Here is an 18,038-nt window from a genome sequence, read left to right on the forward strand (position 1 = left end):
GCTTGTTCTGGAGGCCATCTTCAAGCAATTGGAGGAGAAGAAGGTTATGAGGAGTAGTCAGCATGGATTCACCAAGGGGAAATCCTGCTCGACGAACCTCATTGCCTTCTATGACGGCATCACCAGCTGGGTAGATGGGGGGAGAGCAGTGGATGTCATCTACCTTGACTTCAGCAAGGCTTTTGATACTGTCTCCCATGACATCCTGCTAGCAAAGCTGAGAAAATGTGGGATAGAGGAGTGGACAGTAAGGAGTGGGTTGAGAACCGGCTGACTGGCCGAGCTCAGAGGGTGGTGATCGGCGGCACAGAGTCTGGCTGGAGACTTGTGACTAGTGGTGTTCCCCAGGGGTCGGTACTGGGTCTGGACTTGTTCAACATCTTCATCGACAACCTTGATGAGGGAATAGTGTCTGCCCTCAGCAAGTACGCCGATGACACAAAGCTGGGAGGAGTGGCCGATACACCAGAAGGCTGTGCTGCCATTCAGCGAGACCTGGACAGGCTGGAGAGCTGGGCAGGAGGAAACCAAATGAGGTTTAAAAGAGCACGGGTAGAGTCCTGCACCTGGGAAGGAACAACCGTGTATATCAGTACAGGCTGGGGGACGACCTGCTGGAGAGGAGCTCTGCGGAGAAGGACCTGGGGGTCCTGGTGGGCGACAGGTTGGCCATGAGCCAGCAGTGTGCCCTGGTGGCCAAGAAGGCCAATGGGATCCTGGTGTGCATTAAAAGGAGCATGGCCAGCAGGTCAAGGGAGGTGAGCCTCCCCCTCTACTCTGCCCTGGTCAGGCCTCACCTGGAGTACTGTGTCCAGTTCTGGGCTCCCCGCTACAAAAAAGACAGGGATCTCCTGGAAAGAGTCCAGCGGAGGGCCACAAAGATGATACGGGGCCTGGAGCATCTTCCCTATGAGGAAAGGCTGAGAGACCTGGGTCTGTTTAGGCTGGAGAAGACTGAGGGGGGATCTTATCGATGTTTATAAATACCTGAGGTGTGGGAGACAGAGGGATTTGGCCAACCTCTTTTCAGTGGTTTGTGGGGACAGGACAAGTGGCAATGGCCATAAAATGGATCACAGGAAGTTCCACAACAACATGCGAAAAAACTTCACAGTGAGGGTGACAGAGCACTGGGACAGGCTGCCCAGGGAGGTTGTGGGGTCTCCTTCTCTGGAGATATTCAAGACCCGTCTGGATGCCTACCTGGGCAGCCTGCTCTAGGGAACCTGCTTTGGCAGGGTGGGGTTGGAGTTGATGATCTCCCTAGGTCCCTTCCAGCCCCTACAATGCTGTGATTCTGTGTAGACTAGCTCAATCTGCTAGGGGAGTGTGTTTTCCCGTGGGTTTTGAGGCCATAATGACTATAACAAAGCAAATGTCTGCAAGGTTGGAAATACCTGAAGCTTTGCTTTAATTAAGGGGAGAATGCTGAGGAAGTTTAAACTGGAAGCGAAACAGAAGGCTGATTTTAACTCATGCGTTTATGGGAAAGAAGATGCAGGATCTGCTTAGACCTGTCAGAGTACCATGTTAAGATACTGTTCCTTCCATGTTTTGGGCATGTTATCTCTTGCTTTTTTTGCATTCAGATGCGTTACTGATGGCTAAAGCTCTACTACAGGAAAAAAAATGTTTCTGTGATCATCTTCCAGGTCAGGTTTTCATTACGTGTTGTGTGCTATGTTTCAGGCAAGTCTGTGTCTTAAAGTAGCGAAATAGAATAGGTGAACTGCTCTTTTCCTGTTCAAGCTAAAATGCTATTATATTCACTTCCTTTTATTTATATATTTATTTTTGTCCTGCGACAGGGTGGGGTACCTAGCAGGATGCCTGGTTCGTGCACTGAAGGAGAGACAACCAGAACTGGATATAACCCAACGAGACATCCTCTGTGTAGAAATTGCGGGTCTTTGTCATGATTTGGGTGAGCGAGCAACAGTTGAGCTGGCTTGTTTCTCTTTGAAAGCTAACCTGAAGGAAGAGTTGGCTGTGAGGACCGAACATGAGAGCTGTTTCAGGCTCCTCAGTTCATGACCATCTTCCAAGACAGGATTAATCTGTTCCTGTTTGGTTCAGAGTACCTCTGTAGAGGCAAATCCACTTGGTGAATATGTAGCCATTCTTAGCCAGTTTTTTGTGTTGTTTTCATACAGTGTTTTACAGTTCTTCCTCAGTGGTCAAGTGCTTCCTTCCATGATGTCCTCAAGTCTCTCAAAACCTCCAGTAACATCTCGGAGAGAAAATTAGTGGCCCTTTCAAAATTTGTTATTCATTTATAACGCTGTTTATTTTCTTCAGAGCTGGTACAGAGCAATTAACGTACTCAGTGTTACTGCAATACTTTCCTGTGGTCTCAGTAATGGAACCATCTATGTTAAGTGCAGTAGTACTTAAGGTGATGTGTTAGTGAGGTGTACTTGCTGTAGTTGAATTTTCTTCATAGATGATGTCAAGATCAAATCAAATACAAGAGAATGCAGATACTCAGCTTGCTCAAGATACTTTTATTGACAACCATGTCTCAGATTAAACCTGTGTAATCTTTATATCTAAGGTCACGGACCGTTTTCACACATGTTTGATGGAAGATTTATTCCACTCGCTCGTGAAGGTTTGAAGTGGAAGGTAGGCATTTCAATACTAAAGTAAAAAGAGAAAACTCACATTCTTAAAGGGAAGATAATTCATCTTTAAAGATTGCCAATGTTTGTGAGCATACAGTGACCATCATCTTACTGCATCGTTTTCATGGTATAACTGAAAAATAGAAAATTGTTTCATGGTCTTGTAATGATCTTCTTGTTCCTTTGTTTGTTTGCGGAATTTCTGCCCTGTTAGTGTGACTGTGAATGGATACAGTCTTACTAGTGAAATAAAGGTGTGATAAGTAAGCGGGGGCTGGTGACGTTTGTCACCAGCATCTCCTCCCTGAAGGTGAAAATGCTCTTTTGAGCTGCTCTGTAATGTCTTGAGATGGGTTTGTGCAAGCATCTCCTCCACCACCTCTCACTGGGTGACACTGTGGAAAAAGAAATGTCTGGGTCTTGTCATTTCCTGTGGTGAGGTACTAAAGAGGCAGAACTCATTAGTGCTTCACTGATCATTTGAAGCCTGCGTCATACCTTAAAACATGTAGTGCTAGCTTTCTCCAGCACGTATTTTACAGATGTGAAACAACTGGGAGGTTCCTTTTCAGTTTAAGATGTTGGTTCAAAGCCAGGATATTTTATACAGTGTTTAGAACATAATCTTTCTGAAACTTTGAGCTGAAACTTTGAAAACAAGGGTTGTTTTCTCTTAACAAAATGTAACACAGTCCTTTCAGGCTTTTGTCAGCTATTAAATACTAGGAAAATCAGCTGAGTAAACTTGTTAATTTTACTGCACTGCAGACTTGGTTAGTGTTTTTGTTTGTTTGTTTCTGTTTTTTTTACATTGTAACAGTTACTGCTGTTTGTTAAAAATGTATAAGTAAGTGTTCTCAGTGGAAGAGCTTGTTTCTGGACTCTGTAGACAGGGTGTTTTCCTGTTGTGTAGATACAAAATGAACAGAAAACGACCCAAGTGCTGTGCTTTCACATTCCCATGCTCAGGTGCCCTTCCAGGGTTAGGAGAAAGCTGTGTCACCACAGGAAAGGTGCATGAACTTTGTAATGTAACGTTCAGGTATTTTTCACAGCACGAAACTGCTTCTGTTGAAATGTTTGAGCACTTAATCACATCCAATAGACTAGAAGAAGTCATGAAGTCATATGGTCTTGTCCTGGAAGAAGATATGACCTTCATCAAGGAACAAATAGGAGGGCCTATAGATGAAAACATTTCTGAGAAATCGGTGAGTCACTGTATTTCTACTGTGGTTATTCCAACAAATGTCTTACATTTTACTAAGAGAGTAGGTAGTTTTTGCTTTTTTTACAATTTATTTTCTATATTTTTGTGAAGACCCAGTAAATTATGAGAATCCTTGCAGGAGGGATTCTAGAGAAGAGCGCTATTTTATTTTTTTCTTTAGGTGGTAGTTTTGCTATGTTCCGTGCTCACATCTTCCTGTAGAGTTCTTGCCTCAAAGTCTTCAGATTAGAGGAAATGCATTTACTGGATACATTGAAGGTGCTGGTGATGAGGTCATGTTTTTAAGTGGCCATACAAAGAAAACACAGTTCAGATTAACAATCCAATAATGGATAACAGAACTGAGAACTGGCAGAGATGAGGCAGTGAGTGATGCAAAGCACAGCCCAATTATATGGTGAGTGCCAGAGCCTCATTATCTTTGATGACAGTAGCAAAATGTTTGGATTTATTGCAGTAACACATACAGAGGCAGGGATAAGACTTGAAGAAATGGCTTGCCTCTTGACAAGGAAGAAGAGATCATCATTAATCATCTTTGTAACTCTACAAAAGAATCAAGTCATCACTCTTCATTTTACAGCTCTTGTCATCTCTTCAAGGCTATCCATTCAGTTGCTACCATAATTAAGAGCCCACCAGTGGGAGATCTGTCATGACAATCTGGTCCTAATAAAAATTTGCATATTGTCCCAAGCATCACCCATAAATGTTAGCACTTACCCGTTATTTTCTCTTGTATTAGCGTGTAGTGCTACCATGTGTACTGGAGTGCTCTGATGACAAAGCATAGTGAACTTGGCATAAAAAAACTCAGTCCGAGATCTAACAGGAAGGCAATACGGACAGCCATGCAAGTTGATTTTACCCATTTGCAGTCATCTGAACACAAAACTTGCTGCCTGCTGCTACCATTGATCTTGGGCCACGTTCTTGCCCATTGTCTATTTTTTCTTATTTGGACTTTATGCCTACTTTCCAGCAGAATAACAGGAAAAGGAATGTCAAATGTGTTATGTGCCAACCTGGACATCCTCCTGGTGTTAGGTTGCAGTTTTCTGCTGGAGGTCATTTGGGTTGTCGTGGTCTTAGCAGAGTACAGGCTCTTCTGTTGATGAGTACCTGTGTTGTGATGATGTCACCTTGCAGTAGGCCATCTGGTCCTGACAAAAGCAATGTATTTCTCAATTTTACTGTTGGGAGCTGCGCTCCTGATCATTGTCCCTGTAACAGAGCATTTTGTGATCAGTACAGAATATTTTTATGCCTGAAGTGCTCTCCTCCCACTGTTTACACATTTCCATTCTTATTCACATCAATTTTAATATATCTGCAACACAGTTAAAATTAAAACCGTGTATCTGTTTATATATATCTTAGATAATCCCCTCCCTTCCCCTCTCCCAAATTTCAAGGCCAGTTTATGGCAATCTTTATTTAACTAGAGAATCATTAAATGTTCAAGGAAATATTTATGTGCAATTTGTATTTTATTATTTTGGTGTTGTTTTCCCATTAGCCTCATGGCTGAATCATTCCTCATTTGTGGGCTAGGAGTTTAAGTAGCTGGCAGTTTGAACAATTATATTTTAAAAAATCTAAGTAATTGTTTTAAAAGTATGTTCTATAAAGTTGTATAGCTGATTGCAGAAATTGCAGAAGACTGCAAGACGGTGATGTGTGTGGGTTTAATTAATTCCCCTGAAGGTTAAGTAATTCCAGCCTCTTCCCCGCTGTTGTTATGTGTTGTTTTTTGCATTTCAGAGCTCAGTTTCCTTTTAGTAGAATGGAAAATTAAGTACTTTTAGTGTACGTGACTTTTGTTCTTCCAGATATTCTGGGAAATCATCTGCTTACACCCTTGTTCTGGATTTCTAATGCCCAGCATAGCTTTTGAAAGCTCTTTTATTGTCTTTGTTCTTAATTAGTTTGGGGTTGGATGTTTACCATAGGCAAGAAAAAATGTATTGGCACAGTCTTATAAAAATTATTCTGACATTGCTCGCACCATTTAATTTTTTATTTCTGATTTTTCTTCTTGGTTCCTGTGTTATTAGTGGCCCTACCGTGGTCGACAAAAGGAGAAGAGTTTCCTGTATGAGATAGTAGCTAACAAAAAAAATGGCATTGATGTTGACAAATGGGATTATTTTGCAAGGTACAAATCTTACAGTTTCTGTTTTTATTAAATTCCTACTAAAACAATGCTGCAATATTTACAAGTATGAGCTCATTGTTAAGCATTTTCTGTGGAATGTTTTTAGGGATTGCCATCACCTAGGAATCCAGAATAATTTTGATTATAGGCGGTTAATTAAATTCACTCGCGTCTGTGAAGTAGAAAACCAGAAGCATATCTGTGCCCGTGACAAGGTAAGTAGTGTGTGTGAGCTGAGACAGCACTCAGTAGCAAAATACGTGCGAGGTGTATCAGCAGGTTGCAGACAGCTAAGGCACGGTAAAGCCAGCCTTGGGCAGGGTGGTGTAGCCACGTGCTGCATTGAAGGGGGCTGCCAGATGGATGCTCTGCAGCCCAAGAGGATGAAGTAGTTGCTGCTCTGGGATCTGCTGGCAGAATTTATCGGTCTCAGGAGGGGAGGGATGAGGCTACCCTCTGGAAGGGCACATGGCAAGTCCTTCTGAGGGTGAGTAGATAATCGCCAATTGGGCATGGTCCTGCTCTGCTCTTCTGAACAAGATGTGAATGTGGGGCTTTTGAAGCAGCTAGAAGTGCTCTTCTCTGTCTGGGTTGTCTGGGGTCACTCTCAAGTCTCTACTCTTCCATAGCTTGAGTCTATTTCAACATTTATAAATTGTGAAAAATAAGTATCCTGCTCTGCGGCAAAGGAAAGGCATCAATTCGTTTGATTCCAAAATTGTTTTAGTTTTGCAATTGAGACAATGTGAAAAGTAAAAGATTCTTTCTTTTTTTTTTTTTTTGATTCAGGAAGTTGGAAATTTGTATGATATGTTCCACACACGGAATTGCCTGCATCGACGAGCATACCAGCATAAGATTGGCAACATCATTGAAATAATGCAAGTATTATACATTCTTTTTCTTGCACATCTTTTAATTTTTTTGAAACTGTATATCCATTTGGAATCTTCAACTAATCCATAAGTTGTGACATACAATGAAAGTCACTGGGCTGTATGACCAAAATCTGGATCTGTTAGAGTAGGTCCAGAGGAGGTGCACAAGGATGATCAGAGGGCTGGAGCACATCTCCTAGGAAGACAGGCTGAGAGAGCTGGGGTCATTTAGCCCCTAGAGAAGAGAAGGCTCTGAGAAGACCTTATACTGTATACTTATACAGTGCTTAGAGTGTCAAGAAGTTTGTAAATAATTAAATAATAATAATAAAAAAGCAACAACAACAAAAAGGCAAAAACAACAAAAGGAATGGGAGATAGGGTTGGCCAGGCAGCATTGTCCTTCCACAGGAAATTCGACTAGAGGCAGATTAATAATGCCCTGAAGAAGCACTGGACCAAGTTGTAGTTCTGCTGTTGTAACTGCTGACAGCAGAATTTGAATCTTTATCTACATGTTAAAGAGAGTGCTTGTCTCAAACTGACTGGTTAATGTTAAGATTACTAGCAGACTAAAATAAGGAGCAAGCTTACCTGTCTTCGTGTAATGCCACAGCAGGAATTGTTCAGGATCAATTTGGTTGCCTACCAGCATTTGTACTTCCCTTGATATCTAGAGAAGTTTCCTGATAACGTTCTTCTTTTTATTTTTTCTTCAAAAGCAAAGAAATATTGGTATTCCCAAATAATGGTCTTGGCTGCTGAGTAAGCATCTGCTGAGTTTGGAAAAAGCAATTTAGAGGGTTATACAATACAAGAATTACTTGTGAATGGTTTCATTTCACAATCTGCTGCTCATTGTGCAGTGGTTCTCTAGAGCACTCAGTTACACTGGCTAAAAATCCTAAGGTTTGGTAGGACGTTTGTGTAAGAAGTAAAACAGAACAGCCAAGAAATGTAGTTCTTGGCTTACCGTAATTATAGCAGCCTATCCAAGTGAGCATACAACCTAGAAACGACAGCAAGTGGTACTGAGAGCTTTAGAAAAACTTGACCTTCAGAGCATTAGGTTTTCCCAACTGAAAAAATACTGCACATACATGGGTTTTACCTTTATGAAGCTTTGTGTTCACTCTGTTAACTTCTGGAGCAATAGGTCTGTAAAAAGGATGTGGTCATCTATGAGGTGGCCTCACAGCCGCTGACTGACCATCACTGTCTTACAGGGTTCTGCAGCCATCTGAGCATTATCAAGCTCATAGTCTGAAGCAGAACAAAGTGGACTTTCACATTTCTTGAAATAAAGTTAAGGTCTGTTCTGAATCTGTTTTCAGTAAATGGAAAGACTCTGCTGAAATGTGCAATGGCAGCATGGAAATAGGACATATTGCAATGTGGTCAGGCTCTGCTGCATGTTTGGGATGCAGTTTAATTAGTCTCCTATTTATAGTGTGCTAAAGCATTTTTTTGTTTTGACACTTAAGCAATAAAATGTTTAAAGATGATACTGAAGTCTTACTTTTGCCTCAAACTAGGATTACAGAAGCCTTTCAAAAAGCAGACCGTTTTTTTGAAATAGAAGGCTCTAAAGGAAAATTGTACCGGATTTCTACAGCAATGGAAGACATGGAAGCCTACACTAAGCTAACTGGTAAGCATTCTCAAAAAATTTTTAAAGTGACAGAACACGAGCGTCTGTTAGAATAGGACTATTTTTTCCAGTTTGTAGAACTGTTGGCAGAGTGGGTCCTTGCCCATGATGAGGATTCTTCAAGTACTGCTTTTGTGCACAGATGGTAGGTCAGACCTGAAACTCTGTTCTCTCACATCTTGCTGAGAGAGCAAAACCTTCTAGCTTAATTTACCTTTATGTTTGTGGTGAGAGAGAGGTGCACCAACTTCTGATATTCTGCATGCATCCAAATCTAGGTTATTGTGAGCAGTGCTGTCAGGCAGTCATGCCTGTGCCCTAGGTTTGTTGTACTTGTTACAAGTGGGATGTAGGTCAGTTCAGAATGATACTACATCTAACTCCATCAGGTAGACGAGTACTGTATTTGTTTCATTGTGGGAAACTAGCCTTGAGACAGGTTTCAAAAGGCTCTGATGGGATCTGATTTAATTTGTTCGAGGCACTGTAACCCTGATTGTAAATGCATCTGAAGAAAATGGAATACGTGAACAAGTTATTTTATAGCTGAAAGTTTCTGGTTGCTTAGTCAAGAGCTTGTGAGAATTGTTCTCGTAGGGTAAATACAAGGAGCAGCAGGCTACTTAGAGATGTGGGGAAGTTCCAGTGTGATTATGTAGTGATGCAAATGAGTTAAGGCTCGTGAGGGTTTCCTGAAAAAATAGTCTGGCTGCTGGCAGTTGGTTCTCTAATGGCTGGGTCAGTGCTGTGAGGAAGAAATATTTAGAGAAATTACTAAATTCAATGTTCTCTATCATGTAGTTCACCATCTTCCCACCAGTGCTGTGTATTGGATTTGTCTGCCCCTCCTGGTCTTCACCAAAAGGCATGCCAGCGTTCCTCTGGTTGGTGTTCAGTGCCATGGCATCCCCCTACTGGTTTTGTGTAGCATTTGGAACAGAGGCCAGAGTGGACACCGTGAACCCTGCTGCACTGGGGGTTTTGTGGCTGGGGTGACTGCAGGGCAGAGGATGCTACAGACCCTGCAGAAGGGTGCTCCCAAGGACTGTCAGATCTTGCTCCATCTGGGAGCTACAGCTCACAAGGATTCCCAGAGCTACTTTCTTGAGTTTCCATCATCAAGCCTTTGCTGGTCAGCAGAGAGGCTCAGGAATTTCTGTTTTTGCTCCACGGACAAGGTGACAGAGGCCAAGAGCACAGTTGCAGATGTTCCTGTGTGCCATAATCTGTGTCATGCTAAGAGTCTTGTGCTGATGACCCTAGTGGTGGTTTTACCCAGCTGGGCAGCCAAGCTCCACCACAACCACTCTCTCACTCCCCCTCCTCAAAAGGAAAGGGGAAGGAAATAGAACGAAAAGGACTCAGGGGTTGAGATAAGGACAGGGAGATCACTCAATAATTATCATGGGCAAAACAGACTCAACGTAGGGAGATTAGAGAAATTTATTACCTATTATTAACAAGCTAGAGAAATGAGAGACAAAGAAAACAAACTAAAACCACCTTCGCCCCGTCTGTCCTCTTTCACCTCCTCACCCTGAACAGCACAGGGGAACAGGGAAATGGGGGGTCAGTCACTTTGCTTCTGCTGCTCCTGCAGAGTCACTCCCTTGCCCTGCTCCTATGTAGGGTCCCTCCCGTGGGATACAGTCCTTCTGAACTGATCCTGCCTGGGCTTCCCACATACAGCAGCTCTTCAAGAAGAAGAGGGCTCTGTACCGCAGGGTCCATCCATCAGGAGCACATTGCTCCAATCTGGGTCCCCCACAGGCAGCAGCATCCCCTAGGCCTCCTGCTCCTGCGTGGGCTCCTTTCCACAGGCTGCATCTCTGGCCCAGAGTCTGCTCTGGCAGGGGTTCTTCACAGGCCACGGCCTCCTTCAGGGCAGGTCCACCTGCTCCACCGGGGACTCCTCCACGGGCTGCAGCATGGAGATCTGCTCCGTGTGGGACCCATGGGCTGCAGGGGGACAGCCTGCTCCACCAGGGGCCTCTCCCCAGGCCGCAGGGGAACTGCTGCTGTGAGCCTGGAGCACCTCCTGCCCTCCTGCTGCACTGACCTTGGTGCCTGCAAGGCTGTTTCTCACTCCTCACTCTCCCAGCTGCTGTTATGCAGCAGGTTTTTTTTTCCCCTTTCTTAAATCTGCTCTCACAAAGGCACAAACAACATCGCTTATTGGCTCAAGTCTGGGCAGCGGTGAGTCCCGTTGGAGCCAGCTGAAACTGAGCCTTATCTAACATGGAGCAGCTTCTGGATTCTTCTCACAGAGGCTACCCCTGCTGCCAAAACCTTGCCACATAAACCCAATATAACCCTTTGTCCACCCCAGCCACATCCAGCCTGACCACTGATATGCCATGTTGAGCAGGTGAAGGGGCTGTGCAAAATGCTGGGATGAGAAGCTACCTGACCTCTCCAACACCATGCCTCTTCTATGCTGGGGAAAACAAGTGGCTGCCTTTGAGTGGCAGTTACTATGAGAGAGCATGAATTGCAGTGTTGGGATGTGGAAAGCCAGGCAGAAAGTCAAGAGCTAAGACTTAAGTTCTGCTTAGGCAGAACTGTGCCCTGGGGGCCCTCTGGTCTGTAAGACCAGCCATGCTGTGAAGTTAGCACCAGGGCCCGCTGACCTGCAGCAGTATCTGGTGAGGAACACAGCTCAGGGCAAGGAGACCAGGTTTGTCCTCTGTCTCTTATTGTCTGCAACAGCAAGGAGGTGAACATTAGTGCCAAGGTTATCCTGCTCCAGAAGGAGAGCTTGGCAACAGGGAGAAGGATGAGAGGAGTACATCAATATCAGATGTAACGGTGGATCAAGAAGGATGGGTACGTTCTCCTCATCTTACACCAAGACACTTGCAGCCTGCACCCAGTGATTCCAACCTGGGGGATTCTGGGAGGACAGTAGGCTTGGTAGCAGTAGTCCAAGATGAGCAATGCTTCTGTGAAACTGTCCAACTGCCATTTGGATCTTTGGTAATGATAAACCTCTAGTGAGATCCTGCAGCAGTACATTCCCCGACTTTCTTCCACGATGGGTGAAGAACCACCTTTAGTTTTTGAATTTGTTTCTGATTTAACAGCAAATCCTAATTTTTGTAATGGATGAAAGAGCAAGCAGTTCCTTGCTGCTACTGCCTTTGCACAAATACGCGTTCATGGGCTTCTCACTTTCCATGGATTATCTGTTCTCTCAAGCTGAAGAGACCAAATCTGTTGTTCCATGTGGGGAAGTTCAACACTTTGATCAACCTTGTTGTCCATAAAAATAACCCTTGGTAAAGATGTTTTGGTAATCGTGGTTCATAGCTTGCTTACACAGTGTGTGGCGAGCTCCTTAAACCAGTTGTGCCAGGCAGGGTGTTGCAGAGCTAAACCTTCAGCATGTCACAGCTGCGCAGGTACTCCTGGCTGGGGAATGCAGACAGGTGCACGGAGTGCAGCTGTGTTGGTTGTGTGACCCCTGAGCAGCATCCTGACACCAGTGGTTTCAGGACAGCAAAATTAACCCTTCTGCTCTGACGGCACATCCAAGCAAACCTGGAAACCTGCCTCTTGCCACTCATATGGATTGTGGAAATGACACTGCGTACTTCGCTGTCACGTGGAGACAGGAAGGGGGACTTTCATTACCACTGTCCAAAGTCTGAGAAGTTCCGAAGATTTAACAGAAGTGCTTTCTTCTTTAATAAGATGAAGTACCTTCCCCCCGAGCCAGTTAGTGCTGCTGACCAAGGCTGGATAAACAAAAAGAGGAAGCAACCTCCAGTGAAATAATTGTTTGTTGCAAGGGTGAGAATTGAACTAGGATTTTAGTCAAAACTTATAATGAATCCAATGATATCCAAAATTATATTGTAAGCGAATTCTCAGTTGTCAGACGTGATATGTTCAGACATTCGCTGAAAGTGAGCATTTTTCCTGAATCAGCAGTTTTTCTTATTGGTTAAGCCGCTGTCCTTGTATGTGCATTTTGCTGTGACACTGGATTTTGACATAGTTAACTGAAATAATACAACTTTGGCAGATAATATCTACTTGGAAATTCTGCACTCAAGTCGTCCAGAACTGAACGAGGCACGAGAAATTTTGCGTAAAATAGAACGGCGTGAATTATACAAGTTTCTAGGAGAGACTCAACCTGAAAAAGTGAATGAAATTCCAAAGGTAATACCCATTTCTGGAAGATTCTGAGTTCTGTCTTTCTAGAACCATTCTCTAAGTTGCTGACTTGCTTTTTTCCCTTTCCTATTTTTTTAAACTTGTTATTAAAAAAAATAGTGTCAAAAGTTCTATCTCCACCACACTGTTTTTATGTTGCTGAGATGTGGAAGACATTACGGAAAACTGGGAAGAGTTTTTATCTACAGACAGAAGAATAGCAAGAGATATAAACTCAGAAGTTGATTATTGCAGGAATATTTTCAGAAAAACCCTGTTGCATAAAATGCTATTAAGGTCCAGTGATCTGAGAAAGTTATTACTATCATCTTGTGTTCATTAAATTTTCAAAATAATAAGAAACTTTAGGTGATATTTTTGTTTTTAATCATAATTTGTTTGCTTTACTTTGAGAACAATGTGAATAATATTTTCTCAATTTCTTGGTGTTAGATTTTGTACTTAACGTGGGCATTCATATTTTTTTCTAGTGTTTGCTTTTCAAAGCACTCATCTGACATTGCATTATCTACTGTTGTCTTATTCCAAAATCATGTTATATTAGAGATAATGTTGCTTCTGATGGCTCACTTGGTCTCGTAAAGTGGTATACTGCGTTGACAAGTTAACGACCTGTAAACTTCAGCCCTGGTGCTCAAAATTTTCCATGCCATATTTCCTGAAATGCCTGACGATATCTGGAAAGCTTTAGTAAAGATAATTCAGCTTTTCTAAAGAACAAGGCTACGGAGAGACTAGGAGATACCTTATTGCTCTGTTCATCTTATCAGTTGAGGAGAGGCTTGGCTTCTGTTCTTTGTCTAAGAAACATAGTGTTAAGAGATTCTGTGTATACGGGGGAAAAAAAATAAGAGTAAATACTGAAGAGGAAGGAAAACATCCTAAGACACACATCAGCACAATGCGAAGTGGTTGCATATTGATTGTAAAGTTTCTGGAGTCTAGGATAGCCTAACAAAAAGGAGATGGGCAGGAGTATAAATTGCATGAGTTCTACCTTCAGACAGCACCTTGTAGAAGCTTGGTTAGTGGGAAGAAAAACTTTCGCTTGGAAAATCCAGCCTGACACATTGAATCTTGTGTGTGTGTGTTGTTTTGAAGGGAGACTGTATCACTGGTGGTCTTACAATTACATCCAGCCAGCATTTTGCAGTTTCTGATGATCAGCTGGGGGCTTGGCAGGGGAGGACTTTCGCTTGCAGGCGTGTCAGAGGCTCTGCTTCCCCTGATGCACTGAAGATGGGCATCAGACAAGATGGAGCTGTCTGTTCTGCTGCTTAAGAGACCACACTTGTGTTTCATGACCCCCAAGCTGGCCACAGCAAGGGAAAAATCTCAAGTAGCTAGAGTGCTCAGTTTCCAGTTAGTATGAACTGGAATAGGCAATGTAAAAAAAAAAAAATCTATAAATGATGCAGAATAGAAATAAAAAAGCTTATAAAGAGTCTGTCTCCTGCCAGCTGCTTCCCATCAGTTACCTCCTGGTGATTCTTTCCTCTAGGCTTGCTCTCATTCTAAACCTTTCCTTGGCTTGAGTCACAGCAAGCCACACACGTGCTTCAGCCTGTTGATGTGTGCAATTCACTGCTGTTCTCCCTGTCTTTGCAATGGACAAACCTGCTTGTTGAATTCCTTCCCTTCTGGACCTGCCCCCTGGCTGCTCTGTGCTGCACTCAGCTTTTCTCCTTTCAGTCTCAGGTGCTCCCAGGAAATCTTCCTTCATCAAATCTTGCATCTCGCCCAGAATGTAGCAGCCCTGGGCAAAGGTAAACAGGCAAACTTCTCTCTCCTGCCTAGCCACAGCCTTTTAAAGAGAGCTTACACATTTCCATGAACAACTGTTCTCTACCACACCATACTCCTACACTTAGCTTTAACCTAACTATCAGCAGGGAGTAGTCTTCAAGGTCCAAAACCAGATAAAACTCTTGTGGATTTCCACTTTCTGCTTTTGAGGTGGGTTGCAATCCACTCCAAAGCTTGTCTAAAACACATTTGTGTTAGTAAAAGATTTGCTTGAAGGTACTTACTTTCTGTTTTCATGAGAACTTCAATATCCTGAATGGACTCTGTCCTTTCTTCCTGTTGCTAGGTGTAAAACTCTTTGGATCTTTGTAATTTTATAAGCTGATTTTTTGTTTGTTTCTTAAAAAAATAAAAAATAAATAGTAGTAGACTTATGGCTTTCTAAGGTATAGAAGGCTTTTGACAACCGGATTACTGTAGGAAGAGTTTGTCAAGCATGAAGAAATTAAAGCTTTGGGTTCATGTCATGTTCTGTTGTGTGCTTTGTTGCCTAGGCCTTGATCATATAATGCAAAAATACAGTCTGAGCTGTTGTCTTTTTTTCCAGGATGAATATGATGGTCTGGCAGATGACATCGCTAATTCCAAGCCAGAAAAGAATCCTCCAAACGTGGATCTAAAGGCTGAAGACTTTGTCGTTGATGTAACTATCTCTTCTTTCGGAGTGAGCTTAGAGTAAAAACTACTTGATCACATACAGGTGTTAAAAGTCAGCAGTCCAGCAACTGGCTATTATTTATGAAGGCGAGTGAACCATGGGCTCCAGTGGGAGGAAGATGGGCAGGGTGACTCCTGCAGACATCTTATGCCTGGGGCATGGCAGTCACTCCCAGGTGCACACAGCGCAGTCCCCAGCCACCAGGAGTGTAAGGAGGAAGCCTGTGACAGGGCAAAGTTTGAGCAGTCTGCTAGTGTCACATAGCTTAAACCCTCTTCTCGGTTAATTCTCAGAGGAGCTAGTGAATGGCTTTTTGCAAAGCACATCACAAATCACTTCTAAAGCTGTCTTGCATTGAAGATTCATTTCAGGTTGGGGAAAATGACAGCAGCTTATGTAGCTTTAAAGTAGCTGACTACTTTAATTGTCCCACAAACTGACATCATGGGGAAGTGGGCTCTTCTCTCTGCTGACCACACAAATTATAGTGTCCCAAGCAGATGTAAATAATGTTGGCTAACCCTCATGTTTAAAACTGTAAGCTCTGTTGCTGTCTGAGCAGGTTGTGTGGCTCAGGAAGGCACAGTGTTGTGAGGGAGCAGCATGGTTTTGCTATTTGAAACTGCAGTGTTTCAGAATGCTGGTGGGTACAAATGCGAAGGTCCACCTGGCAGCTGCAGACTTGAGAGGTGATGGAATAAAAGATTTAGAAATGCAAATGCCAGATTGTTTTATGAGGTAATCATTTGTTAATCACTGTTCCTTTTTTTTTATTACTGCCATTTACAGAACTATAGTATGTATTTACTTGTATTTGTTGTAAGAAAACCAATGACAAGCATTAACAAATGTCATTTTATTTGTTTTGCTTGCAAGGTTATCAATATGGATTATGGAATGAAAGATCAGAATCCCATTGATAATGTTCTCTTCTATTGCAAGGCTGATCCTTCCAAGGCTGTCAAGATCAGTAAAGAACAGGTAGTCTTTTACCTTCCTCAAATGGCCTTCTGAAGGTGATCTTCTTTACAGCTTGCAACGGAAACAACCACTGTCCTTCATGGTAGTTCTTGCAGTAGTTGTGGAAAGGTGGTGGAATCTGTCTTTGCAGGTATTGGGTGTGTGTCACAAGATGACTACAGTCATCTGGAGTCCCGATATCCATTACATATGAAGTGTTTAACTCTTTTGTTCTTACAGAAATATAATTCATTTAGATAAAGCTCATGGATTATAATGAGATGTTCTTATTGCTTTGAATTTGTATTTAGATGAAGAAATTGAAGTTCCCTGGACTCAAAGAAAGAATGAAACTTATTTGTTCTTTATTCCAAAGGTTTCAAGGCTTTTACCCAGGACATTTGCAGAACAGGTTATTCGGGTTTATTGCAAAAATCTGGATCCAAATATTGTTTCAGCTGCAAAACAGTATTTCGTTCAGTGGTGTATAAAGAGGGATTTCACCAAACCACAGGTAACAAATTTGCATGTTATTTTCTTGTTCTAGAGCTTTTTACCTTTGTCTGTAAGCTTGCTCTTTCATTAAAAATCTAGGGATTTTGGCCTTGTCATTGTGGTGTTGCTGCTTCCTACTAACCTAGCTTCTGGTTTTGTTGTGGCTTGCATCTGGGTATGCTTTGGTTTCACTGGAATAGTGATGGATTTTCATTCGTTTAACTTAGGTGATTTGAAAAGTCATATTTTTACAACAAAAGTTAACATCCATGCAGCAACTCACTAGTGTATTGATGCAGGTTTCCTCATACAAATGCTTAGAATGCCACTGAGAGATCAAAAGATCTAGAGTGGTCTTATCAGTTCTTCTGATTGCTTTGGCTCTTTCCCTTTCCTGTTCACCAGCTGTTAAATTTACCTCTCCCATAGGATATACATGATCAGTCCATTGGATCTGAGTCAGAATGCAAAATCCCTGGGAAACAAGTTTGCAAACCTCTACTCTCTGGGCAACTAATCTGTAGTCTGAGTGCTTGGAAAGCCTTAACTGTTCTGTGTTTCCTTTTTCTGTCAATTCTCAGACATACAAGTTTCCATCTGAGAGACAGGAAGGGTTGTATGTTACAGCTCATCTGAAGTTTTGCACTGGGTACAGTGCAAGAGCTGCCATGGCAATTCAAATGAAAGCCTAAAGCAGAACCTGAGTTCATAGGCTTTGTTTTGCATTCCTCCTGCCAAAAGTTATGGGGAAACCTGTACCAACTGTGGCTGTAAACTGGTGATGCGTGATGCAGCATCCCCATCACATCCCCCTTGCAGGAAGGCGGCGGCCTTTGTCTAATAAAACTACGATGTTCTGATACTTCCAGTATTCTGCATCAGTGTAAACAAGCAGTTATGGTTGTATCAAGTAAGTTTTTCTCAGTCAAGTCTGTCTTATGAGAGCAGTTAATTTCTGAAGGGCTTTTTGCAAATAGATTAAGTAAAAGGCTTTATTTTTCTTGTAGCTTATGGAGTATGGTTGTATCCTGCAACTGTATTCTTCTGGTTCAGAGTTATCCGTCTTACATGCTGCAGGACATATATAACATGCCAAGATAGTCCAACCAGTCTATTTCTGCTTGTTCTTTCCAATGTTTGCAATGCCTGATCACTAAATAGGCAGTCTGACAAGTATGAGCACCACAGCCTAGACCGTACCAGTTACTGTACTGTTATATACCTTAAGAAGGTGAAGGGCACCTCCAAGCACCTAGACCTGGTAGACTGCAACAGTTTTAAATGACAAACTGGGAGGCATTCAGAGCAAAAGCTTATAACGATATTTCCAGTTTATATACCAATGCCCAAAATACAAGCCGGCTTCTCAAATATATGGGGGATTTTTTTTCCCTG

At 42.6% G+C, this 18,038-nt stretch overlaps 1 protein-coding gene across 1 annotated transcript in view; it reads left to right on the top strand.

Annotated features, from left to right (window-relative positions):
- Positions 1 to 18,038, top strand: part of SAMHD1 (SAM and HD domain containing deoxynucleoside triphosphate triphosphohydrolase 1) — a 30,221-nt gene that overhangs the window by 10,020 nt on the left and 2,163 nt on the right. Inside the window, exons 5-15 of the mRNA XM_066978332.1 lie at positions 1,809 to 1,924; positions 2,555 to 2,625; positions 3,680 to 3,835; positions 5,913 to 6,013; positions 6,120 to 6,228; positions 6,803 to 6,894; positions 8,427 to 8,542; positions 12,570 to 12,709; positions 15,078 to 15,173; positions 16,065 to 16,169; positions 16,525 to 16,662. Of these exons, the coding sequence (XP_066834433.1) occupies positions 1,809 to 1,924; positions 2,555 to 2,625; positions 3,680 to 3,835; positions 5,913 to 6,013; positions 6,120 to 6,228; positions 6,803 to 6,894; positions 8,427 to 8,542; positions 12,570 to 12,709; positions 15,078 to 15,173; positions 16,065 to 16,169; positions 16,525 to 16,662 (1,240 nt within the window). The remainder of the gene's footprint in view (positions 1 to 1,808; positions 1,925 to 2,554; positions 2,626 to 3,679; positions 3,836 to 5,912; positions 6,014 to 6,119; positions 6,229 to 6,802; positions 6,895 to 8,426; positions 8,543 to 12,569; positions 12,710 to 15,077; positions 15,174 to 16,064; positions 16,170 to 16,524; positions 16,663 to 18,038) is intronic.

The sequence above is a fragment of the Anser cygnoides genome, chromosome 16 (genome assembly GCF_040182565.1).
Source record: "Anser cygnoides isolate HZ-2024a breed goose chromosome 16, Taihu_goose_T2T_genome, whole genome shotgun sequence".
Classification (NCBI taxonomy): Eukaryota; Metazoa; Chordata; class Aves; order Anseriformes; family Anatidae; genus Anser; species Anser cygnoides.